This window comes from Ursus maritimus, unplaced genomic scaffold (genome assembly GCF_017311325.1).
Source record: "Ursus maritimus isolate PB19 unplaced genomic scaffold, ASM1731132v1 scaffold_35, whole genome shotgun sequence".
Lineage (NCBI taxonomy): Eukaryota > Metazoa > Chordata > Mammalia > Carnivora > Ursidae > Ursus > Ursus maritimus.
In genome coordinates, this window is record NW_024426119.1 from 16295357 (window position 1) to 16322776 (window position 27420).

Below are 27420 nucleotides of genomic sequence, written 5' to 3' on the forward strand. Positions count from 1 at the left end.
CGAGTCCCAGTTCCACCGCATGCCTAGCTCTGGGCGGGCTCCTTTGTATCTCTGAGCTTCAAATTCCTCTCTAGAAAACAGGGATAATGATAATGCCTACTGCATGCGATCATTCTGAGGATTAAATGAGTTAATACATGGGAAGTGTCTAGAACAGTGTCTGGAACATAGTAAGCACTTACATGTTAACTTTTATTATTATTCTCTTGATCGGTTGGGTTTTCGATTCAGACTTTACGGGCAATGTTCTAATTATATTCTTTCTGTTGCTTTTGGCCTAACTGAACATAGATCTTTAACTTAAAGTTATAGTTTAGCAGGGTTGGGGGATGGTGTTGGGGAGGGGACCTGTAATGTCAAGAGGAATGGAAAAGCTCTGTAGTTAGCATTTAGAGACCCACGTTGAAGTTTTTGCCCTGTAAATTATTTGCAGTATAAACTTGCACTTGTAACCTGAGCCTTCATTTACACATCTGGAAGGAAAATACCTACATCACAGGTTTGTGACATAGATTAAATGAAATAGTGAAAATGCTCAGTTTACCGTGGGCATCTTGTAATGTTAATAATCTGAATTATTCATTGACTGTGGGTTACACGCGTACTTTGGGTTAAAACAAATTCCTCTCCCAGGTTCTCTCTCTGCAGGCTTTTTTCTTCTTCACAGTGTAGTGAGGCAAGTGCAGATGGGCTCTGTTAGCACAGCTCTTGAAGAAGGACTTACTCATCAGACAATCCCATCTTTTCAGCCATGGCTTCACAGAGCCGGTGCTTTTTCTGATGAAGCCCGAGTCCTGTCCTCACCAGGATGTTCTCCTGGCTTCTGTCAGGCACGTGTGGCTCTTCGGTTGGGTTTCTCTGAGTCACACAAATGACCGGTCTAGTGTTTGCTAGAATTGGAATATGAAGTACATTATCTTTGAAGCATATTCTTAGTGGTGTTCCACGAATACCTGTGAACGTTGTCCCATCGTGTTCTTAGAGCTGTTACTGGGACGGTCTTCCCCTCTACAGTGCTGGACACTTACTCCAGGGCAGGCCTGATTCTTACTTCTTTCTGTCTCCCCCCATGCCTAGCACAGAGCCTAACATGCGGTAGGTGTGGAGTGAATGACCGCGGTGAGAGGAAGAGTTAAGGACTTGAAGTGAGACAGAGAGAAGATGCCAGCTGCTTTCCCTTCTCAGGCAGCTCTTCACTCTCCTTCTCTTCCCTCTCTCTTTCCAGCTCCTCCCTCCCGGTAACCAGTTCTGTGACTCACTTCCTAGCCTTAATTCCCCTTTCTAGAAGATAATAAGTATTTCTTTCGTGTCCTCTCTTCACAAAAATGAAAGGTGACACGTCTTCGTTATTAAGAAATGGCCCCAGACACTTCTGGAAAAAGTCTAGTGGTTAATCAGTTACTTTTAATTTAAATATATATGCTTAATGCTGAATTACATTGTAAAACTCCCAGGCTGATTTATGGTCTCAGTCCGCCTTAATTAACATCGATTCTAGGGGAATAGTAAATGGGAATGGCCTTCACAATTGAGGTTGAACAATGAACTCTCTGGGTGTTGTCCAATTTGTAACATGATTTACATGGAAGCAAGCCCTTCCTTTCCCAGGGTTATCCCTTTTTCATCTGGTGTGGGGGACAGGTTATATATAATCCATAGATAGGAACATTTGCTGTCAAATACTTTTGCTGATTTAGAGTCCGGCCACAAAATGGTCACTATTAATAAAGAAGGAGAAAAAACCTAATCTGAGGCTTTGCAGGGATTCCAGGTTCTTGCTATGTGTCATCGCTTGTCCAGGCTGTGGCGTTTTTACGAAGTGGCCATAATGAAAGTCAGATTAAATGCACAGGATACATACATTTAATCAACAGCCATTGGAGTCAGTGGTGCTGGAAGAGTTATAAGAGCCCTGTGAATGCAAATTTATTGCAAAAGAATCCAAGGCGTGGGGGGATGAACGCCTGCTGAATGGTACTACCTGACACGGGACACCAAAAAACCTTCCAGAGTGAGTGATTTAAGTGTAAGGTTTGCCTTGTAAAGCTGCCAGCTGCTCGGTTTCAAAACTTGAAACATTTCCAAAACATTGGATGAGGCACTTTATATGTGCACTAGAGTAAATACTCTGGTTTTACTGCCAATTTAAATGTGCTCAGTTTACAGTAATGAGCTTGTATAGGCATTACCTTGTTTATAGAAAGTGGAACAGGAAGAAATGAACATTAACCATTACCAGTAGCAATTCCCATTGCCCTCTACCACAGCACTGACGGCAGGAATAGTTGCTTCTAATTTGGGAATATGTCACAACTAACATTGGTGTGTACTTGGCCTCACTGCCATGTTGCTTCAACAGAGTAACAAATGCTGTAATGCAACGTGACTCTGATAAGGCTGCTCAGACCAGTTGGCTGTTTCCTACTATTTTTCCTAAAACAGATGTCAAGAGCCTTCTCAGATATGAGAATCACGAGGCAGTAGGGTAGGTAGGATTGATTATATATAATTGAGTTTGTTTTAACCAAGTCTGTTCTCTATGAGTGAATCAGTCATGGGAGTGATTTTTCTTTTTTCTCTTTTAAAAATTACTTGGGTGTGTTTTGATGCGCTCCGTGGAAGCAGTGGCCTTTGTCTTTTGGGATGACTGGCACCGGAACCCCTTTCGGCATCTTGTACTCTTGGGATCCTGGACTGGAGACAGGCAGACATATTTAGCCTGAAAGACATAATTTGCTCAGCCTGGAAAAGAAAGAAAATCTAGAAATCTAAGGAGACACTAGCAGGCACAATGCCTACAAGAGAGTAGGTGCTTTGTAAAAATTGTTGAGGGAGATAAGGGACGGGCAGAAGGGATGGGAGAGTGTTAATAGGAAGAGAGCCTGGAAACCCATATCTTAAGAGACTTATCCTTATGAGTTTAGCTGTGTTTAGACTAGACTTTTTTTTTTTTTTTTAAGATTTTTAATTTATTTATTTGACAGAGATAGAGACAGCCAGCGAGAGAGGGAACACAAGCAGGGGGAGTGGGAGAGGAAGAAGCAGGCTCATAGCGGAGGAGCCTGATGTGGGGCTCGATCCCATAACGCCGGGATCACGCCCTGAGCCGAAGGCAGACGCCTAACCGCTGTGCCACGCAGGCGCCCCTAGACTAGACTTTTTATAACAAAATTGTCCCTGCTGATTGCCTGGGACTCCTTGTCTTTTTTTCTGCGTTTGTGTGGCTTCTGAGAACCTTTCGGCCCAAGTACACATACTTAGGATAGCAGGATTATGCTACCCCAGAAGAACACACTTCCCCTACAGTATAATCCCTTCTCCATTGTGTGGGCTACTAGCAAAATGCAGATGTTGACCGAAACCACGAACATGATCCATGTTTGCAGAGAGCACGATTCTGATGGCACAAGTCTGTGGCTATCACATTGTTCTCCTGCCACAGGCTGTGTGTTTTCTGGCTGGCCTGGCTTTAACGCTTTTTCTAACTGTATTTTCATGGCAAAAAATGGAAAGAAAGTTAGTTATCCAGTATTGGATAGTTCAAAATATCAAATACTGGAACATTCGTAGAAGAGCTCTAGCTCTTTCTATTTTCCCTCTCGGACTCTTGGAGGGAAGGAGGGAGCAGCTCAACGTCGATTTCTTCCTTCTCTCTCACCCTCCTTAAACTAGGGTATCAGATCATCTTCAAAGACAAACTGAAGTCAAGGAGGAGGGGCAGATCATGCCAACTGAATCGTTTTATTAGGGATAGAGTTTCTTTCTTCTACTTTATCCGTTCCTTACCCCGGGTCATTCTCCCTCATTATTTCTTGTTTTCCTGAGTGTTCTTCTAACTTGTCCACCCACACTGATATCTCCCTTCTCTCAGGGGAACTCCTGCCATGGTTATCTCTACCATTCATCTTGGCACTAAATCATGGAGTACCTTACATTATTTAACTTTTCTGAAAGTAATCTTGTCTTTGAAACGTGATTATAAGCTCCAGGACAGCAGAGAGCAGAGTACATGTCTTCTGTGGGTTTTTCAGGAGTACCTACAAACAACTCAGTGTTTAGAATAGGCTAATTTTTTTTTTAAGATTTAATTTTAGGCAATCTCCACACCCAGCATGGGGCTCGAACCCACAGTGCCGGGATCAAGAGTTGCATGCTCCATTGACTGAGCCAGGCAGGCTCCCTTAGAATAGGCTTTTAATAAACATTTGGCATTTTTTTCTATAAACTCAAACTTCTGCTCAGCTGTTCCTTTCTTTCCCAGTTCCAACTCACACTAATCTTTTTTTTTTTTTTTCCCCTATCAAACCTATTTCTACAGAGGAGCATTGGGAGGGAGAGAGTTTTGCAGGTCCCTCAATTTTGTGAAGTGGTTACATTGCACCTAAGAGGCATAACTCTTCCTTAGAATCGTTCTTAGATTATTATTATTTTTATTTATTATTATTATTATTTTTTAAAGATTTTATTTATTTATTTGACAGAGATAGAGACACCCAGCGAGAGAGGGAACACAAGCAGGGGGAGTGGGAGAGGAAGAAGCAGGCTCATAGCGGAAGAGCCTGATGTGGGGCTTGATCCCATAACACCGGGATCACGCCCTGAGCCGAAGGCAGACGCTTAACCGCTGTGTCACCCAGGCGCCCCTAGATTATTATTTTTTAATTCACATAATTAAAAGGGTTAATAGTTGCTGCCCAGTATTTCCACTTCTAGTGTTAAAGTAAACTATATACTCTAAAGGGACCTTCTGTCACAATGCAACTAGATCTTGCATGAACTAATGTGTGTGTATATAAATATATACATTTAAATTTCATTTTCTAATGATTTGTTGATAATATATTGATCTTGTAGCCTGGGACTTTGCCAAATTATACCTTCAGTATTTTTTTTTTTTTGTAGCTTTCTTAGGAATTTCTATATAGACAATCATGTCTGAAAAACAAGACGATATTACTTTTTCAACCTTTTTTGCCTTTCATTTCTTTTTCTTGCTTTATTACATGGTATAACATGAAATATTACTACAATATGAAATCTAAACAGTTCTCCGTGCATACATTAATTTTGATGCATTGATTAATTGAAAGAATATTGATCTTAAAAGGACTTGAGGGCAGAAGGAAAATGCAAAAGCTGGCTTTTCTATAAAAGCAAATGCTAGTATCAGCTCTAAGAATAGTAAAGTAAACCTCCATCAAACAGCAGAAGAATACACATTCTTCTCAAGTTCACATGAAGCATTCACTAAGATAGACCACGTTCTGGACCATAAAACATATTTTAACAAACTTAAAAGAGTAGAAATCATATAAAAAATACTCTCAAACCACAATAGAATTAAACCATAAATTAATAACAGAAAGATAGCTGGTAAATCCCCAAATATTTGGAGATTAAATAACACATTTCTAAATAACACATGGATCAAAGAATAAGTCTCAAGAGAAATTAAAAATATTTTAAGTTAAATGGAAATAAAACATCAAAATTTGTGGGATGCAGGGGCGCCTGGGTGGTGCAGGTGTTAAGCATCTGCCTTTGGCTCAGGGCGTGATTCCGGCGTTCTGGGATCGAGCCCCACATCAGGCTCCTCCGCTGGGGGCCTGCTTCTTCCTCTCCCACTCCCCCTGCTTGTGTTCCCTCTCTCGCTGGCTGTCTCTGTCAAATAAGTAAATAAAATTTTTTTTAAAAAAAATTTTGATGCAGTGAAAACACTATTTAGAGGAAAATTTATAGCATTGATTTACATATATTAGAAAATATGAAATAGTCTAAGCTTCTACCTTAGGAAACTAGAAAAAGAAAAGTAATATAAATCTAAATCAAGTGGAAGAAAAATAATAAAAAATTATAGCTGAGATCAGCGAAATTGAAAACAGGAAAACAATAGGGAAAATCAATGAAACCATGGGCTGGTTCTTTGAAAAGGTCAATAAAGTTGATAAATATCTAGCCCGTCTAAGAAAGAGAAAAAGAGAGAAGACATAAATTACTAATATCTGAAATGAAAGAGGGACCATCGTAGACATTAAAAGGATAATAAAGAAATATTGTGACTAACTCCATGCCCACAAATTTAATAACTAATGGGCCAATTTCTTGAAAGACACATTCTACCAAAATTCACACAAGGAGAGATAGATAACTTCAATAGCCCTATATTTATTAAAGAAATTGAATTTATAGCTAAAAAAAACCAAAAAACCTTCTCACAAAGAAAACTCCAAGCCCAGATACCTTTACTGTTGAATTCTTCCAAATATTTAAGGACAAAATAATGCTACTTCTACACAGACTCTTCCAGAAAATTGAAGAGAATACTTTCCATTTTACTCTTTGAGACCAGCATTACTCAGATACCAATACCAAAGACATTTTAAAGATGCAGAAATTCTTAAAATCTCAACACCTGTTAAATTGGCACCCACTCCTGAGATAGTCATCACTTGTTGTCTGCCGCTCCACAGTCCTTTTGAAAAGAAATTATCCTGACCAAGGACTTGGCCCTTTAATGGCCTCAAACCATACTACCTTCTTCCTGGTTTCATGTATTTGGAACCAGGGACAGTCATTTAATTTATATCTGGAGGCACTTGGAAAAAAAGTGTGCTGGAACCAATCAGATGCTCTTCTCAGGAGGTTGACCTAAGAGACACACCAAAAAGAAATAGTTGATGGTGGGAGCTGAAGATGAAAACTCATATGGGCTAACCCTAGATGGGCACATATAAATTTAAGAAATGGAGTTAGTAATTAATAACCTTCCAAAAAAAAAAAAAAAAAGAGCACTGGTCCAGATGGCTTCATTGGTGACTTCTACCAAATATACCAATTATCAGCAATTTTTTTCCAGAAAATAGAAGCAAAAGGAAAAGTTCCTAACTCATTTTATATGGTCAACATTATTCTAATACCAAAACCAGATAAAGACATTTACAGGAAAGGAAAACTACAGACCAATACCTGTTATCAACATAAATGTAAGAACCCTAAAGAATATTAGCACATAAATCCAACAATATATTATATACCACAACAGTGTAGATTTATTCCAGGTATAATCAAAAATGTTCATTTTTGAATGAAAATTGATCAAATTCAAAAATTATTTATTAAAATTTGTCACATCAACAGGTTAATGAAAAAAATCATTTAGAATTAGCTTTTGATAAAATCTAACACCCATTCATGGTAAAAACTCTCAACAAATTAAAAATAAAGAGGAATTTCCTCAACTCAGTGATAAACATCTACATAAAACCTATAGCTAACATCATGCCTAATGATAAGAAATTAGATGCTCTCTGTGACTGGGAACAGGAAACTCCCTTTTGCCACTCTTGTTCAATATTGTGCTGGAAGTCCTAGCTAATACAATTAGACCAGAAAAGGAAGTAAATTGGGAAGGAAGAAATAAAACTGTCTTTCTTCATAGATGACATGATTGTGTAGGTAGAAAATCCCCTAAGAATTCACCAAAAACAAAACCCAGAAAAATAAAAAAACCCTTCTGGAACTAATAAATGATTGCAAGATAATAAGGTTAACGTACAAAAGTCATTTGCTTTTCTATATCCTAGTAATGAACAATTGGAATTTGAAATAAAAAACACGATACCTTTACATTACCACAAAAAAGAGAAAAACTTAGGTATAAGTCTAACAAAATATGTGTAAGATTTTTATAAGGAAAACTCTGATGAAATTAATCAAAGGAGATCTAGATAAATGGAAAGATATTCCATGGATTGGAAGAGTCAATATTTTTAAGATGTCAGTTCTTTCCAATTTGATTTGTAGATTCATGCAGTCCCAATCAAAATCCTGGTAAGTCATTTTGTTGATATCAGCAAACTAATTCTAAGGTTTATAGAGAGAGGCGAAAGACTCAGCAATATTTACGGAGAAGAAAAAAGTTTTAGGACCTAAAGTACCCAACTTCAGGACTTACTGTGACACTGTAGTAATGAAGACAGTGTGCTGTTGGCAAAAGAATAGACAAATAGAATAGAGAGCAATAAATATAGTCAATTGATCTTTGACAAAGGAGCAGAGGCAATAATGGACAAAGAACAGTCTTTTTGACCAATGATACTGGAAAAACTAGACATTCACGTGCAAAAAATGAATCTGGACACTGACTTTACACCTTTCACAAAAATTAACTCAAAACTAATCATAGACCTAAATGTAAAATGTAAAACTATAAAACTCCTTAAAGATAACATAGGAGAAAATATAGATGGCCTTAAGTTTGGCAATGAGTTTTTAGATACAACACCAAAAGCATGATCCATGAAAGGAAAAACTGATATATTCAACTTCCTTAAAAATAAAGAACTTTTTTATCTGCTAAGACACTGTGAAAAGAAAATGAAGACAAGCCACAAACTGGGAGAAAATATTTGCAAAACACATATCTGATTAAGGACTTGTATCCAAAATATACAAACAACTCTTAAAATTCAACACCAAGAAAACAACTCAATTAAACAACGGGCTAAAGATCTGAGACACCTCACCAGAGAAGATATACAGACAGCAAATGAGCATGTGAAACAATTTTCAGCATCATATGTCGTTAGGGAATTTCAAACTAGAACAACAAGATACCACTACACGCACATCAGAATGGCTAAATCCAAAAAAGGGACAATACCAAATGTTGATGAGGATGTGAGGCAACAAGAGCTCTCACTCATTGCAGGTGGGAATGCAGAATGACACACTCACTTTTGGAAGACAGTTTGGCAGTTTCTTACAGATCTAAGAATAATCTTATTATGTGGTCCAGCAATCACACTCTTAGGCATTTACTTAAATCAGTTGAAAATTTATGTTCAGACAAAAACCTGCACATAATAGCAACTTTATTCATCATTTCACCACACTGGAAGCAATCAAAATATCCTTTAAAAGATGAATAGATAAACTGTTTATGTGGAACATCCATACAATGGAATATTATTCAGCTTAAAAAAAATCTTAACAAGCCATGAAAAAAATATGAAGGAAACTTAAATGCAGACTAAGTGAAAAAAGCCAGTTTGAAGAGGCTACCTGCTATATGAGTCCAATCATGTGACATTCTGGAAAAGGTAAATTGATGGAAACAGTTAAAAAAAAAAGATGAGTGTTTATCAGAGGTTTTTTGGAAGAGGATGAGGTGAATTGATGGAGCACAGGACATTTAGGGCCGTCAAGAAACTAATCTGTATTATACTGCGATGGGGGATACATGGTATTATGCTTTTCAAAGCCCATAGAAGTATACAACACCAAGAGTAAAGCCTAATGTAAACTATAGACTTTAGTTAATGTATCAATAGTCCATAAATTGTGAAAAATGTACCACTCTAATGCACGATATTAAAAAAAGAAGAAACTGATGAGGGGAATAGGGGCATATGGGACATGTCTATACTATCTCCTCAGTTTTCTACAAACTCAAAACTGTTCTAAAAATTAAAATATTCATTTTTAAAACCAAAATAACATGACCAGACAGATTTGAAAAAACAAAGCAAACCTTTTAGAAATAAAAATATAAACATTGAAATTAGCAGATTAGACCCAGCTAAAGAGAACTGGATAACAGAACTGGAAAAACAGCCCAACTGCAACACAAAGACAAAAAGAGATGAATTCTTCAGTAGAAGATAGAGTGAGTGAACAAATTAAATTAAATTACGTGCACACATGCAGCCTGCACAGTCACCTGTCTATAGACATGTAAACATACACATTGGAATACAAAGAAACCATTAAAAATGTCTGTAGAACATTGTTAAGTTTTTAAAAACCAGTTGTAAAGCTCATACAGATGTGAGCTTATTTTATAAAATTATGTGTATATATGTATTAGGCCTAGAGATATGAATATGTGAACTTTTGTTATCTGTGGATGATAAAATTTGAGGTAATTTTTTAGTTTCTCTTCTGTGTGTGGGTTTTTTTTTATAGTTTTAATTGTTTAGAAGAATATATCCCACATTGACAAAAATATATTTTAAAAGAGGGGGGATGGAAAATATGAATAGTTAATGGACATTGAGGGTGGACTCCAAAGGTGTAACACTTGGAGTTCCAGAAGGAGACAGTAGAGAGAATGATATTCAAGGAAATGATGATAATGGTTAAGAATATTCCAGAACTTATGAGGCAGAATTTCACAGACACTACGAGCACAATGCTTGACTTTTGAGGTAAAGAAATTGATACTTGAACTTATTGTGATGAAACTTAAGAACACCAAGGCAAAGACAAGATCTGAAAAGCAACCAGACAGAAAAGGCAAATCATAAACAAGAAGTTAGAGACTTTCAGCAGATTTCTTATGAATATCATTGCAAGATAGAAAATACTGGAATAATAAATATACTCAAAGTATTGTGAGAAAATATTTGTCTATTTAGACTTGTGTAACCTTCTTGGGATATCTCTTGAGAATGAGAGTGCAATAAATATATGTTCAGAATGGAGACTATTCCCACTGAATCTTGATTAAATGAAATTCTAAGGAATCACGAGAAGGAAATTTTTTAAAAATCTTAAATATAGAAATTGTTTGTTGTATAAAATAATAATTTTATAACAAATAAACCCCTGGAGGGGAGCAATTAAACTTCATGTTCCAAGGCTATTATAATTGGGAGAATGTTAAGATGTATATTAGCGTTAAACTTCAAGTCGTTAAATGTGCATGATAAAATATCATGGATGACCAATGAAAGAATAGAAATAAAGTGTACAACAAACCAATAAAGTGAGGAAATTTAGTAGTAAAGCCAACAACACCAGTTAGTCAACTAAAAAAAGGAGGCAAGAGAAAATAGGAAGTAAAATAAAGCAAGACAAATCGAAAGCATCAAGTCCAAATATCACATAGTATATAACACAAGATATAATTACAATAAATACAAATGTATTTAACTTGCCAGTTAAAAGACAAGAGATTATTATATTGACTAAAATAAAATTTAGCCATATCTCATTTAAAGAGACACAGCAAAATAATAAAGACATAGTTGAAAGTAAAAGAATAGGGAAAGGTCTATCAGGGAAATACTACAGAAATACAGAAAAGCTTAGGTAGCTTCACTAATACTAAACAAAAAAGGCTATAAGACACAAAGCTTTATTGGTAATGAAAAGGACCACTTCAAATTGATAAATGGTTATGTTTTACCTGAGAATTTAATAGTTAGGCACTTATATTCACTAATAAAATAACCTAAAGTTTATAAAGATAAAAATGACGACTCTAAGGGATATATTGACAAATCCACCACCAAAGGAAGAGATTTCGACACAGCTTTTTAATTATTGTTCGAACAAGCAATAAAATGTCAATAACAATTTGTCCTGTTACTGGTGATGTTAACATTGATCGCTTGATTAAGGTGCCATCTGCCAAGTTTCTCCAGCGTAAAGTTCCTGTTTTTCCCTTTGTAATTAATAAGTGTCTCGAGGGAAGATACTTTGAGACTACAAAAACATCCAGTCTTTCATTATACTTTACCTGCTGATTTTACCATCCATTAATGACTTTTGCCACCAGCAATTACTACTGTGGTATTTGACAAATGGTGATTATCTAATTCCATCATTGCTTCACAGCTGTTAGTTGGAATTCTATGAACAGAGATTTATTTTATCCCCCACTTACATAGTCGTTAAAAAATTTGTATCATTATGGGCTCTTGGGTGCCTTTTTCATTCTATGGGTGATAATCCCATAGATACCATTATTTACTTGGTTGCTTAAATTATCCCAGTATTGGTCATTGGGAATCCCTTCACATTGGCTCCTGTGTCTTTTTGTTATGTCTCCAACAGTTTTTGAGTATGTACTTGATTTCCAGCATCACGATATTCCAGGATTATATTGTGTTTTCCCTGAAATAAATGATTTCTCCAGTGATCCCTGGTCAGGGAAGAACACTTTAGAGAACACTTTAGATAGTACTCAAAGAAAACTTCTGAAATTGCCTAGAGAAGGTGGAAACCTTCCAAGTTTCAGAGGTATTTGCCAGCCTGTGTACCAACACAGTTATCAGTACAAGTTTTTTAAATGTCATATTATAAGGCTAGGTCTACAAAAAGAATAACTAGTAAAAATGCCAAATATTTTAACATTCAGCATACCAGGAAAAATAGTCATCCATTTTACCATCTAGGTCCAATGGACTCTTCATGTTTTTTAAATTTTAAGTTATTTTATGAAAAATTAACAGAAGTAAGAATAGATAGTGAAACCAAAGAATTTAAACATAGCAAATCATTTTTTTCTCCATATTTTACTGGGTGTTTGGAGGTATTGTCCTGAAATGGGCAAGGGCCTTTGAATGTAACCATCCGCTCATCAGCCATTGTGTATGAAATAGGAAATATTCACGTCATAAATACTGATTCCAGATTTTAAACACATCTCTAATAGGTTATGGCTTACCATTACTTCTGGTACATTTTACATATGCATTTTCACCATGTAATAGTATTGAAAACTTTGAGTGCTCATAATTTTGCATGAAAGACGATGGCTATCTTTTTGCTCCATAATTACAAAATGTTTCCATTTTTAGTTTTATAAACAAATTGGTTGATCAAGACAACGATATTTTTTATTTCTACATAACATCTGTTCTTCCAGTCATCTTTATAATATACACCTACCATCAGCATTTGTCCATTTATGAGTCATATCGAGTAAATTTTACCTACAAATATCCTAAAAGTTAAAACAATTGTCACACATGCTTTTGGCCAAACAGGACGGTCCATGTTCTTGTTGCAAAATAGTAAATAATTGACGATCTTATTGAATGACTGATTTAGAATATCATATTTTCTTTGTATATTTATAAATATCTTGTTTGCTCTTTGATTCTTGAGTTTGAGAAAATTTACTTTTTATCCTAAAGACTCGTAGTCCAAGATTTTGCTTAGATGACCAACTTCACCCTCATCAGTAGCGTCTCCAGCCTGTGTGTCTGTCTCTTTGCCTCCATCTGCTGGCTCACCTGCAATTGTGAAATACCTTCCTTTCTTAATCTTCTCTTTCCCGACATGGGCTGAGATGAAATATTCTGAATTCCCAGCTTTTCCATAAAAGAATATGACAAAGATGGTATCTCCAGACTTCTTGTTTGTGGTTTCGAAAGATGCTGCGTTCGTTTGGACAGCACAATAAGAAAGCTGAAGAATGATGAGATAGTTTTGATGTACTTATTTATTCGTTTCTGGGCAGTTCTATAATTTTTTGTTTTGTTCTTTCTTAGCATGGTTGGAAATAAATGATGAGTGATAATGGGATAATTCCTAGAATGATGAAATAGCAAAATGTTTCAAGATACAGGGAAAGATCCCTAAGGTCCTGTAATGTATCTTAAATTCATAAGATGATCCATGTACCTAAATGAAAGCAGTAAGAGAATGAATGAATTTTATCCTGTTAAAATTAAGTAATTAAGTAATTTTTCTCTTTGATCTTTGGAAGACCTCTAAGAATCGATCAAAGTCATGAAATATCAGTTCTTACATTTAGTTAAAACTGCTCAGTACTGAAGTTAAAAACTAGAATTGGATTAAAACGATTAAGAAGTTTCATTCAAATCGTGAATAAAGAGAATAAGAAATACTGGCAAGACCCATCTTCCTTAAACCTGACGATGCTCTGGAAGCGAAGCTGATCTCTTAATTTTTTCCCTTTGTTTCCTCAGAGATCATAGTGTGTTTCAAAGGAGTATGCAGAGCTGAGGAGCTGGGAGCTGTCCGGAAGTTTGTTAAGCAGAGTGGAAAGGGAACTAGACCAGGAGTCCAAGAACTATGGATCTGATTCAGGCTTGGACACTAACTAGTTGTGTTTCTTTGGGCTGAGCAATCCTGCAAACTCAGACGTAGTGGAGAGAGCTGTGGACGGACTCAGAGCCACGAGACCTGCTTTGTCAGACTCTTAACCTCCCATCCTCTCAACTTTCCCACCTTCAGTAGAGATAATAAAATCCTGCCATTAGTGTTGTTGCTAATATTTAATGAACTACTAGGGACTGGAAGATCCTGGAGGGCTGGAACTGCCAGTCATCTTTGCCTGTGCTGCTTCTAGAAGTAGCTGAGTATTTATGGAATAAGTGAATCCATTACATTAAACGTGTTTATAAATTGTACATTTAAAATGTTATGCAATTACAGGGTCATTGTGTTTGTGCTTTTTACATATGAATTAAGTACTTATGGAGATTAAGGTTTCTTCCCCCTTTATCTTAAAAAGCCTTCAGGGGGCTCCTGGGTGGCTGAGGCAGGTGAGGATCCGACTCTTTGATTTCCCGCTCAGGTCGTGATCCCAGGGTCCTGGAATTGAGTCCTACATCCTATGCAGGGCTCCTTGCCCAGCGGGGAGCCTCCTTCTCCCTCTGCCTGCCGCTCCCCCTGCTTGTGAGCACGTGTTCTTGCTCTCTCTCTCTCTCTCTCTCTCTCTGACAAATAAAATCTTAGGGAAAAAAAAAGATTGTCCCCCTCCCTTTGCACCTTCCCCCGCTCTTGCTCTAAATAAATTAATTAATTAATTAATTTTAAAAATCTTTAAAAAAACCTTCGGGAAAAGAAGGCTCCTTCAACACAGGCTCATTGTTTTATCAAATCAAGGAAAAATAAAGCTTTGGAATAATCTAGAACTTGGTATTTAAAATAATAGATCTAGCCTCATTAGCCTCACCTGTGACCATTAAAATGGCAGACAATAACAAATCAGTTTATCACTGTGTTTATTTTAAACTGACTGATGGCTCATAAGTTCAGAAATTTTCATTATCAGGCTATAAATTTTATAGAGTAAAATATCTTTGTGTATTCTTTGAGCTTTCATAGTCCAAGAAAATTTGTTTGGGTTTTTCTCTTTAATATCAATAAAAATTTTTACATTTCTCTTCCTGTATTTTCTCTCTTTCTTCAACTCATTTCTTACAAATCTTCTGAGATATTAACTTGAATAATTTTTTAAACTGTTAGTCTCTTCGCCATTTTAGTAGAATCTCCATTTCCTTTACAAGGAAACCAACAGTCTTAAGAAATCCTTGAGAGACCAGTTTGAAAGCCAGGCCTTTTCCCTTTGCCGAGCTGTGTAACCTGCCCAGCAAAGGGAAAGAAACCTAACTTGGATTTACACATCTAACTTGTTTAACTCACTGATGAGTTTGCTCAGAGTCATTGCTCAGTTCAGGATCTGACTATAAATTAGGTGAATGCTTACTTATTCCAGCACCCTGCAAGTTCCCTTGTGACGTTACTTATACCTCTGACAGAGGAACCAGGATGTAAAGCTTGATGACTACTAGTTCCTTCACTCCTTTTGGATATCGGCCAGAGTTTGGACAATCAGTAATTCTTTTCTCAGCCTTACTGTATTGTTTGTATGTACGTGACCCTCTGTCCTTCCATCTTTGTTTGACTCGCTCACTGGTTGGAGGTTCACCAGAGGTAAGCAGTACGTTTCATCTTTGGATAAGCTTGAGGTAAAAATATCATAGAGGAAATTCCTGAATTCTGGGAGAGGCTGGACTGCATACTCTTCGAAGGTCTCTTGTAATGCTTCAAACTCTACACTTCACTTATAGGCCAGCAAACACAGAGAACAAATATTACTCTCACGGTACTTCCGTAATACTTGGCCATTGGTTGGCTTCCTATCACCCATCTCACCGGTCCCCTTCTGTTGTCTGCTCCCTTAGATTTTTATTAACAACGAGTGGCAGAACTCAGAGAGCGGGAGAGCCTTCCCTGTCTATAATCCAGCCACAGGAGAGCAGGTGTGTGAAGTCCAGGAAGCAGACAAGGTATGTCCTTAGCAGAAGTTCCCTGTGCCATAACTGCCTTCGCACAACAGAGCACTAAGCTAGTGCTCTGCAGACACCAGCACTGACGTTCGTTCATCCCCTTTTTCCTGAAAGCAGGTGGTTCTTCCTTTATTTGGAGGGTGACCTCTCCTCAGTTGTGCCTCTTCCTCTCTCACAGGCAGACATAGACAAAGCGGTGCAGGCAGCCCGCCTGGCTTTCTCTCTTGGTTCAGTGTGGAGAAGGATGGATGCTTCAGAAAGAGGCCGTCTGTTGGACAAGCTTGCAGACTTGGTGGAACGAGACAGGGCAGTTCTTGCAGTAAGTAGCCTAAAAAAACATTGAGTCTTTACCCTGAATTTACCATTCCACTGAAACGCAGACTCCTCAGTCTTTCCGAAAGTGTGATGTGAAGCCGGACCTGGGGAACCGGCTGAGAAGTACCTAAAACACAGGAAAAACGAGAGGGCTGCGGCTTTGGGGATCAGCCAGGGGAGTGCAGACCAGCTGAGAGTCTCCCGCTTCTGAGGAATAAAACATTAGCTCCCCAAGACTGGTCAGGACCTCCCTGCCTTCCTTTCGAACCGTATCTCACCCTTGACAAACAACACAAAACAAAACCTGTTCAGCAACAGGGGAGTCACCATGAAGCCTGCGGAGAACCAATCCCAAATGATTCATTTGAGAATCAAATAGGACTGTTTTTGTTTTGCTCCCCAGAGTTAACCTCTCCTGACTAAAGAGAGTCCTTCGGAAGCAGAGGGCCTCGCATAACAGGTCTGCTCCCTTTGTTCTCCTGCCACTTTCTAGAACCAGTGAAAAGGAGAGATAGCCAGGGACAGCAACGTTCTTTCCCCTCAAGCATTTTCTCACCTAAGGAACTTCCTCTCTCTTACTGGTGTCTGTGTTTGTTTTTGCTCTTTTTAAATAAAAGTCAATTTCTTAGAAAATATAAACTGCCAGGAAACTGGAACCATTTGGGAATGTCTGTGTCTGATGCCAGGGATCGCCACCTCAGTAAGCCGCAGGTGATCGATCCATTAATGTCGAGGACGTCCTTGTTCAGTCAGTGTCCTCCCTTCTGCGCTGGAAAGCAGGGCACAATTGGCTTGCTCACTGTCACTTCCGCCATGCCTCTTCCTTCCAGCCGTCCCCTTCAGGGATCTGTGCATAGGATGGGAACAAAAATGAATTCATTTGCAGAGATGATTTGGAACTCTGTATGTAACATTTACTTTTCTATAAAAACACTTTCTAACCTGGCACTTCAAGGAAATGCATTTTGTGAACAAGGTGTTCCGCAGTAAAGTAGCTCCTTCTCAGATATTCACAAGACACCGAGCACGTGAGAGACCCTGGAAAGTCTGCTCACTGCTTCTCACGCTTAAACCTAAGCCTCAACACTGCTTCTCTGGCTAATCAGTCAATCCTGTGCAGAACTGAATACTTTGGAACACCTGGGGGCAATGCTGTTCTCTATGCTTTTCACTGGATTATAATTTCTTTGCGACTGAAAACTCTATTTTACTTCTTTTTTTGTAATCCCAGCACAGTTCCTCGCACATAAACAGTTGGGGGGGGGAGGGGAGCACATGGATGGTCTTTAAGTGTCTGCTTAATTGAGTGAAATCTACACAATATTTACAACATCCCACTAACAATACGTACTAGATAATGATGTCGTTGATTTCTGCAATTATATTTTCACATCATAAAATTCAAATGCCATGCTTTTTCTGACATTCTGTCTCACTGTGATCATTCTCTTTTGCCATTACACCTAAATGGTATTTCTCCTTTTAAACACTCCGAGCCATGGGAGGAGTAAGTTTTAATAAGCAATAGCCTCTGGAATATAGGGGAGCTCCTGACCAGAGAGCGAAGTTAATACCTCATCCAAGTACACATAATTAATTGAAAATAAACACAGGTGAATTTGGCTGGTGTCAACAGCTCATCGGGACTGTTTAGGTGGCCCAGATCCTGGTCGTTGACTCTGCTTCCCTCAGCGCTGCGTAGAACTGGGCTGTGTGCTGGCTGCATGGAGAATGTAATGCCCATCTCACGAGTATATAAATGTCCTAAAAAGACTGGGAGATAATTTGATTCCCTTTAATAAAGATGAGCCAATATACAGTGGTAAGCAATGTGATCTTTTAAAACGAGTCCCATCTTCTACACATCGTAAGTGGGTAAATTGCAATGTAAGTAATTGTATCTTCATGGCCTCAAATGGAGAACATTTCCATTTTAGTTTTGTCAGCACTCGAGTCATTCTCACACCAGTATGTTATCAAATGTGCTTACAGAGAAGGACGTGAGATTATAAACATATGTATTTGCTTATTTAATTTGTTAAACTTGTAGCACCTTTGATATTTCTCAAGTTGAAATACTCTTTTCTCATTTCAGTGTGTTCAGTTGGAGTTTTTAGTTGTTGCTACAGATTTAAGCAGTTTAGGAATATGTCATTCAAACAGTAACATTTATAATCCAGAACTGCTCAATATGTCTATTTTTATTAAATGCACCAGATACTTCCCTATTAATAGGTAATGGTTGTTAACATAAATATTTACAAAAAAGCAGCCCTGGAGTTGTTAAAGTGTGAGCTTCCCTAGAGGAGATCTTGTTTATTTGATGGTAATAAATAAACTCGCTGTGCACTGTGGATATTCCATTTCTCAGCTGGAGTCTTGGCAGCGGTGGAAAACGTTTTACATTCTCGTCAGTCGCATAAAAGCCCATGTCCCCGCTTCTCTTTATGGATTCAGATTACTGGCGTAGACTCCAAAAAATCCCCACGCAGCTCTGATCATTAATATAACAGAAGCTGGTTTGACAGGCAGAACATTTCTTTATCATCAGTTGAAGAAATGTCATGTTTATGTATTATTGGGGTAGTGGTTCCTGGAGACACCCAGGCACAAGACCATGCACGTGTGTATTCATTGTGGTCTTTACTAGGAGCTAAACTAAGCTGTTAGTGCTAAAAATCTGTTTATTTGGGAAGTCAGAGTTGACCAGGTATGCATCATTATTCATATTCATTCATATCCTCTCTCTTCCTTTTTTTCTTCTGCTCCAGAAATTATTTAATATATCACTAGAAAGCTCTCTCCATTTCTTTTCCTACAGACCATGGAATCCCTAAATGGTGGCAAACCGTTCCTGCAAGCTTTTTACGTGGATTTGCAGGGGGTCATCAAAACCCTTCGGTATTACGCAGGCTGGGCTGATAAAATTCACGGGATGACCATTCCTGTAGGTATGTGATATCTGAGTACATTGAAAGGGAAATGTGAGGCTCCACCAGAAACACGCTTTCACCATCAAAACACAAACAGCCGTCCCATAGCAGACAGGAGCACACTCACAGCAGCTTGAACGGAAGAACCGAACAGACCACATCACCAACTCTGACAGCATCCGTGTTTCTGTATGTGGACGGTCCACACATGAGTGCAGTGGCAAGCCACTTCCACCAATATAGCAATCAGCTAAGGCGCAGGTGGGCTTGTCAGCCGCTAAGTGCTCAGCCCTGTGCTCCGTCAGGCACTGGCGGTGCGGAGAGGTGTCAGACATGGGGAAGTCAGGGAAAATTCCACCAACATTAAGACTTGGTCCTTCCCCTCCTGAAACATGAGATCTATGTGTTTGGAAGAAAGTACTCTAAAATGTTAACAATTGTCTCTTAGTGGTGAGATGGTAGATAATTTATTTCTCTTTTTTATACTTGTCTGTATTTTCTGTAATGACCACGGATTACCTTCACAATCTGTAAAAACAACAACCATCCTTTCTCTCAAGTCCAGGTTAGGGGATAAAACCCACAGCAGAAACAAAGACCTCTGTGGGAGAGTTACAATTAGCTGCTGAGTCGTGTGGCTTGGCCTTCAGTGCTGTGGTCCTGTAAAGGGGAGGGGAGGTGTCCAAACTGAGCTCGTCCACGGACAGGGCCCGACCTGCTCAGCAAGTGCTAGCCATAGCTGCTACCAGACCGAAGTTTCACAGCAACCCCCAGGGGAAGGCAGTATTATTAGCATCCTCACTGACAGAGGAAGAAACTGAGGCCCTAGTGATGCTAAGTAATTTTCCTAATTGGCCGGCAAAGTAAGTTGTAGAGCCGAAATTCTTATGTTAGAGTCTGGTGAGTCACTTCACTAGCTCCTGCATTTTAGATTCTGGGGGGAAGACATACCACGAGAGGAAAGGGAGAGGCTGAAGGAGATGGGAGGATGTCGGTAGCAGAGAACAGACGTAAGGAAAGGAAACACATGTTCCTTGAGTGGCTGCTAAGTGCTGTGCCAGGTACTCTCTACCTTCGTGTTCTGGAACAGCCTGCTTTCCGCGTGTACACTAGGAGGAGTGGAAGGTAGGGCTGGGCCTTCCTAAGTCAAGTGTTGCTTTACCGGAAAAGGGGGTGGCTGGCTGGCAGTGCGGATGGACGGCTTGGAGCGGTGCTGCTCAGACTTTGACGCCTGTCTGTATCACTTGGGATCTTCCTCAAGTGCATCTTCTGCCGGAAGATATCGGGGGTGGGGCCCGAGCTTCTGCATTCCTGCCCAGCTACCGGCTGCCGCCTGTGCAAGGGCTTCTCTGCCTCGAGCAGCGAGGACAGGATCCAGAGACCGGCACCAGCCAAGCTGGCTCTTGTGACGCTTCACTCAGGCATGGGCCAAGTAGAGCAGTCGCAGTGAGAGAGGAGAAGAGACTTCAGAGGTCTGTTTCAGTCTATTTTAAAATTACCTCCATGAATGATGGCAGCATGCAGACCGTTAGTCTTTAGAAAATGGGTTTGCAGCCGTAGGCACTCCTCTGTGCCGTCCAGAGGTTTTCCTTGTTTAGCAGATTGAGGATGGAGAAGACTGCTCCGCGGGAATGTCAGACTCAGTGCAGTCCTGGCTCTGAGGATTTTACAGAGCTCCTCTGTCTAGCATCACTGGCAGGATTTAGGAACGGCCGGAGTGGAGCAGGGTTACTATGTGGTATGAGCATACCTGTTGCAGGGCCTGGGAATTAAAATGTTTGTTCAAAACAGAACATGGGTCAGCTTTTTTAGGTTGGCTTCCCCTATGACAATGCAGGAAGGTAAATAAGACCGAGACCAAAGGCCCTGAGTTTTTTGCCCCTCCTCCTCCGCCATTTCACTATTAAAACAAATATGTTTGGGGCATTTAAATATCTTTTCTTATGATTTACAAACATCTTAAGAAGTAAGATGAAACAGAAGGCTGGACACGTACATCTCTATTTGGCCTAAAAATGTCTTAGTGTTCTTTTGCTTTCTTGGGAGAGAAGACCCTGATTAGATCAAGATTTCCTGAAGTCTCTGATGTTTGATGCTTTATTTTACTTCATCTGACAAGAGGTGGTTGGTGCATAGGCCTCACTGTTTCCATCTGATGCTCTTTGGAGATCCTGAGGACGTTGACGTAGGAGTTAGAAACACAGGGTTTCGAAAGGCTGCCATGATCATCTCTCACCTTTAAGCACAAACTGGTGTTCATCCCGTGAAGGAGAAAAGTGAGGAATTCTCTTAAGTCCTAAGGAATATTTAGTTTCCCTAATTTTTCTCAAAGTGCATTTAGAGGGATACAAGGTGAGGCACGCTTCAGGTGGCCAGGCAGTGCTCCTCGGAGGCTGGGCATTTGAGGTGGAAGAGCTCTCGCTGTGGTGCCTCCCGCAGAACAGGGAAGGCTGGAGGCAAGGTGAACTTGGCAGCTTTCCTCTCTGTTCCAGGTTTAGGTACAGTTGCCTAAAGCCTACACTTGCCTGTAGGCTCCTGAGAATTCAGCTCCTTGGCCCCTCTGGCTAGTTCAGTGCTTAAGGAATCTGTACTGAACCGGGTGAGGGGATAGAGGAAGGTCAGGGAAAGGGGAGGGGTCATTACTATCCACTTACTTGTTCTCAGATGTGTTCAGTCAATCCATTTGTGTTTGTCATTTGTAACTCCATAATTTAACATCAGCTTCATTTTGTCCCTGTATTCTTGGCTTTTTCCACTGAAATCTGGAATATAAGAAGTTTATTAGTCTTTAACCATGTGGTCTTTATTGTGTTACGTACATTTCTTTGTGAAATACCCTAATTTTACATTTGGAATTATAATATAAAGGAATAACATAGTTTTTATTTACATAGTACTTGATTGTGTAAAGTGTTCTTTCACCCACAGGACCCGTGTGATTCTGTGTGTGTGCCTGTGAGGCAGATTGGGTTTTAAAAGGTATTGTACCCATTTTACAGATAAGAAAATGAGACAGCAAGGGTTTAGCGTCTTGAACAAGGTGACATGGCTAGTAAGTAGCAGGCCAGAGATTCAAACCCGAGTCTCTCTCTGCCTAAGCCATTATGGTCCCTCTTCTTATGGAGACCGGCTCAGCAGGACAGGAAGATGAAGAGGCCAGTCACCTGGTGAAGCCTTTAATCCTCTGCAGATGGTTAGGTTAACAGACTTTCGCTTCCTGTTGGCTTGGACACTGAATCAGCAAATACCAAACCGTTGCTTCTGGAGGAAAGACAGAGATGAAAAGTACCGTTCTGTCTGGTCACCCATTAAAAGTAAACCTTTGGAAAAATTTTTTTTATTTTAAAATATAGATCACTTTGTTTTCATTGAAGGACATCGTATGGTTCATCCAGCTTAGTATCTCTGACTCTAAAGGATAAGACCCAAAGAGAGTAGGGGGAATTATGCTCTTGTCTCTTTCACTCCTTCCCATGTAGGGAGGCAGGGCGATCTGCCCTGTAACGGGGAGAGAGCTATTCCTCCATCTCCTCTCCCAGGCATCAGCTTCAGCTTCTCAGTCATTCAGTCTTTCCTTCATGCATTCATTCATTCGATAGATTTTTTGTTGTGTTGTGTTTTATTTGTTTGTTTTTGAGCACCTGCTGTGTTTCCTGTCTTGGGGAAAGCACTGGAGATACAAAGGTGAGTAAGTAAGATGGTTAAAGAACAGTAAAAAAACAACAAGGTGGACAAGTGATTGCAATACAGTGTGGCTTATTCGGCTGTGGCATCATGCGTTCAATGGGACGCCGTAGGAGAGGCACCTCACTGGGTGTTAAGGCTTCCTGGAGAAGGCGGTGAGATGTACAGGATGGTCCTTGAGGGTAGTTCAGTGAGATGGAGGTAGGGTCATCATGGGTGGTGACAGTAGCCTGTGCAGAGCATGGAGGGTGGACAGGATGGTGTGGCGGTGGGTCTGACGGCATAGCCAGGTGGGGAAGATGGTGGGGCTCAGAGGCCTGGTAAAGCATGGTACAAGCTGTATTTCAAAGCTGTGGCAAGTCACTGAAGTCTTTTAAATGACAAACGCCTTGATCAAAATTGCAGTTTACAGAGAGCACTTTGATTATATAATCGATACCTAGAGCAAGGACCTGCTTTTTTCCCCTCCCCCTGAACCGTAACCCTCCTTCAGAATATTTGAGAAGAGGAGAACAGGTCATGGCATGAGCACTTTGAACCTTCTGCTGGGCAGCTGTTTCTCCCTCTGAATTGAGGGCTTCTCCCAGCCCTCCCCATCCCCCCTCACGCAAAGCCCACAGTCGGACACTATCACGGAGTCCTGCAATATCAGTGTGATTCACAAGGGTCTCGGTGTTGTTCACTTGACAACACTGGTTTTTATTTCCTGCCGTGGTATTCAATGGAACTGTTCTTTCGGACCATAAATCCTAAGCTTTGACCCTTTTACTATGGCACCATCTAATTATGCTGATAAATAAAAATCATTACTGTGATTTATTGATCACTTTGTGCCATTATATTATCTCTAATCTCACAGCAGCCCTGCAGGGGGAATATTATTTTCCCCATTTTGATTATTTTTAACCTATATCAAAATCTTCTGCTTCCGTTCATGTCCACAGACTCCTTGTGATGGAGGAAGCACCCAAGCTTGTTTTCAGTTTACCGAGGGAGAAATGGAGGTTAATCGATTTACATGACTGAAGATTTTTCTCTGTAACAAGTGTTGATTTCCTTGATTTTGTGATATGTAAGCAGGGAAAACATCCGTGCTTTAAGCTGAATTCTGACATGAAAGTGGCCTTATGATACATTAGACTATAGCAAAGGCTAAAAAATCTACCCAGATCATATGTAATTATTTATCCACTACACCCCCTTTCAGTTTTACCTTTTAAACTGAAGAATAGGCTAAAAAGGTGCAGACATTGACTCAAATCATAAGGCGCTGCCTTCAGCAGCTCAGTCTAGTTTAGTGTTGTTGACCGAGACTATGCGTGGTGAGGTCCCTCGTTCACTCAGACCGAGAGCGAGGAGCTGTTTGCTTGGCCCACCTACAGAGAACCCAGGGTCCTTCCTAGGACCTGAAATGCTGGTGACAGGAGGTTGTGACGTCTGCTTCATATGTGATCTCTTTGAGAGTTTAGGGTTAAAAAAGCCCTGAGGGGTCCCAAGGCCAGTCTACTCATTTGTCAGACAAAGAAACGGAGGCCGAGAAGTCTCTTTCTTCCCAGAGCACGTGAGGGAGCAGGGTGGAGCTAAGCGATCTTCCTGACTCAGGAACATGTGATCTAACCTCTGAGAAGCTGCTAGCAGACTCTTGGGAAGGACAGTGTTAGACCATCACACGCTAACATCGAGTCTCAGTGTTTGTATAGGCCTTTATAGGGTTTATCATTATAGCTGCAAATGTTCAGTGAGGTCTGTTCGGTGTCAGAATACATAGGTATTGAATCGGGGACATAATGGAATAACTCAGTGTAGCTGGTCTAATTGTTGAATACTGGGGTCATCACGAGGGCTACTAACTCCTCGAAACAGACTAGAGATTCCATTCACTGAATCGTGTTATAGCATTTTATGCTATTAAATAAACTCACTTTTAGTGAGTATATAAAATTTGCTGTAGTTCTTGAAATACTCTTAGTATTGTAACTGGAAGCTATTTCTTGAAGTTCATGTTAGATACATTCCTCCTCAATTTCTGGCACATTTCAGATTTTTCTGATTTTATTGACATACTGTCTAAACATACTCAAGTTCATGCAGAGACTGTGCCAGTGGCCGGTATTCCTATGAGAATAAAAATTTTGTAGAAAAATTCTTTCAATCAATGATAAGCTCTGCCTTAAGAAGTAAGGATAACTCTGGAGGAATAATTCAAATAATGAAGTTGTTCTAACGAACTAAATAATTGCTGTCTGTCCTGTGTAGTTTGACAAGTTCCCATCAAGAACATAGAACAGTGGCTTGACATTTCCCAAATACAGAAGAGGCTTGCTCTATTATTCATTTCTAGGGGTCAAAGGCTTTTCTTAATATAATTCTAGAAATGGCTCAATTTACGCATAGTCAATAAAATTTGATCCATAGGTCAACCAGATTCATGGTATAATAACATATTTAATTGTAAGATTTTTTTATATTCTTAATGAGTTGTAAAAATTCAAATACAAAAACACGTCAGAGAAGTTGTCTCTGGGTGAACTTGAACTCCTTTCAAGAGTGGTATTGATTACCCTGTATTTTTTACTTTTTTGAGTGAAAGAGAAAAGAGGCTGAGAGAGAGAATTCCTACATGTGTGATTTTGTATTTCTGGTTTGGTATCTCATCTCTTCTTTAATTTTCTCCACCACAGTTATGATCTAACTTGTTGGCTCTGAATTTGGAATCCAGAACATTTTTCTGGTATTCTCATCAAATATAGTCCTTTCTTGCTGAGTCTGAACTCTCCCTGTAATATCTCATATTTGGTAAGAAGACCTAAGATCATCATAGCCTTAAAACAGTATCTGTTTGGGTGGAGATCTTTTTCTTTTTCTTTTTCTTTCTTTTTTTCTTTTTAGAGGTGGTGGTGCAGAGGGAGAGGGAGAGAGAGAATCTTAAGCAGGCTTCATGCCCAGTGTGGAGCCCGACACAGGGCTCAGTCTCACAACCTTCAGATCGTGACCTGAACTGAAATCAGGAGTCGGACGCTTTGACCAACTGAGACGCCCAGGGGCCCTAAGATTTTTTTCTATATTCAGCTGAAGCACTCTATCGCACAAAGCAAGAGAAATGAAGGGAATACCCTATAAGTCATCTGGCCATATTTAGAGCACATTATTAGCATAAAAGGTGGGGAAATGGGCTGTAATTTTCTCTTAGGCAGAGAAGAGTACTCTTTATGTAGCATCTGAGGTATATGAGAGAGAGAGGGAGAAGTAACACTCTGTTACCCTTGGAGTTGGCTCTGTTTCCATGAAGAGGAGAGAGGCACTTAGTCCCAGGCTGCCCCATCTGAGGGGAGGAGGTGTCGATCTGCAGTGTTCCCTTTCTTTCTTACATACTGGAATTTATGTGAGTTCTCTGTGTCCACATAAAAAGTCCTCAAAGAATCATCTTGACTCTTCACAAAAGGGTGATCCTTTTTTCCCTCCTTGGCACTCCTAGATGTCATACTGCTGTTCTGTGGTTTGTGATATCCACCTAAATCCAACCCTCTATTCACAGAAGAGTCTTTAATCTATTTTGAAGGGCAATGAACTTGAAATCTGATGACCCAGATTCAAGTCTTGATTAAACTTGGTTTAATCAAGTTAAGTCACTTTAGATCTAACCTCTCTGTGCCATTTTTTTCTCTACTTACAAAATACTGATAATAACTGTTACCCTATGTTTTTTTCATAGAGTTGTTTTGAGCACGAAATGAGATAATGTCAAAATAGTTTGCTAAGGGGCGCCTGGGTAGCGCAGTTGTTAAGTGTCTGCCTTCGGCTCAGGGCGTGATCCCGGCGTTCCGGGATCGAGCCCCACATCGGGCTCCTCTGCTGGGAGCCTGCTTCTTCCTCTCCCACTCCCCCCTGCTTGTGTTCCCTCTCTCGCTGGCTGTCTCTCTGTCAAATAAATAAATAAAACCTTAAAAAAAAATAGTTTGCTAAGCTCTATAGAAAGACATGTTTTTGTTCTTAATTTAGTATTTTTAAAATATTAAAAAGGTTGATCAGATTCTCCTCCGCTTAATCTTCTTTCAGGCAAATCAGTAGAGTCATCAGAGAGGCAAACAGTAAAATAAACAGACATGAAGTCAGCAGCTGTAAAGCAGCTGTGGGTCCTCACGATCCTCGTGGACCCTCTTTGCTCTTTTGGTTCCTCCGAAGCTCGCTAGCTGGAGCATGGTCCGTAGATCAGAAGCACCATAATCGTCTGGAAGCTTGGAGAAATGCAGACTCTCAGGTCCTACCCCAGACTCACTGATTCAAAAACCATTTTAACAAGCTGTCCAGGTGCTTCATATGCACGGTTCAGTTTGAGAAGCCCAGTAGCATACCACATGGCACTGGAGAGTGCAGGATCATTCTACACAGTAAAGTAGTGAGCATTCTTCATTTTAATTACTAGGTTTGAAGAAAATATTGCTAGCTCATGAAACCTGTTGTTTCATAGGTTTTTCTAAGGTGAGGCTAACAAGTAGCTTTTTACATATTTTTTAAAAGATAATGTAACAAATTATTAAGTAACAGAGTTAGTGATGTACTTGGATGTGATGAAAATTATGAAGGTGGCCTTGGGGTAACGTTAGCGGAGAAGCCTGGTGGGATTCAGGGCAGGGTTAGAGTAGCTTGGAGGACCT

The 27420-nt window shown here is 39.7% G+C and overlaps 1 protein-coding gene across 2 annotated transcripts in view; it reads left to right on the forward strand.

The window, feature by feature from the left end:
* The window catches only part of ALDH1A2 (aldehyde dehydrogenase 1 family member A2), a 94846-nt gene that overhangs the window by 23401 nt on the left and 44025 nt on the right, over positions 1-27420 (forward strand). For both annotated transcript variants that reach the window (XM_040620594.1, XM_040620595.1), the window contains exons 2-4: positions 15729-15833; positions 16012-16152; positions 18970-19099. In XM_040620594.1, coding sequence (XP_040476528.1) covers positions 15729-15833; positions 16012-16152; positions 18970-19099 — 376 coding nt within the window. The remainder of the gene's footprint in view (positions 1-15728; positions 15834-16011; positions 16153-18969; positions 19100-27420) is intronic.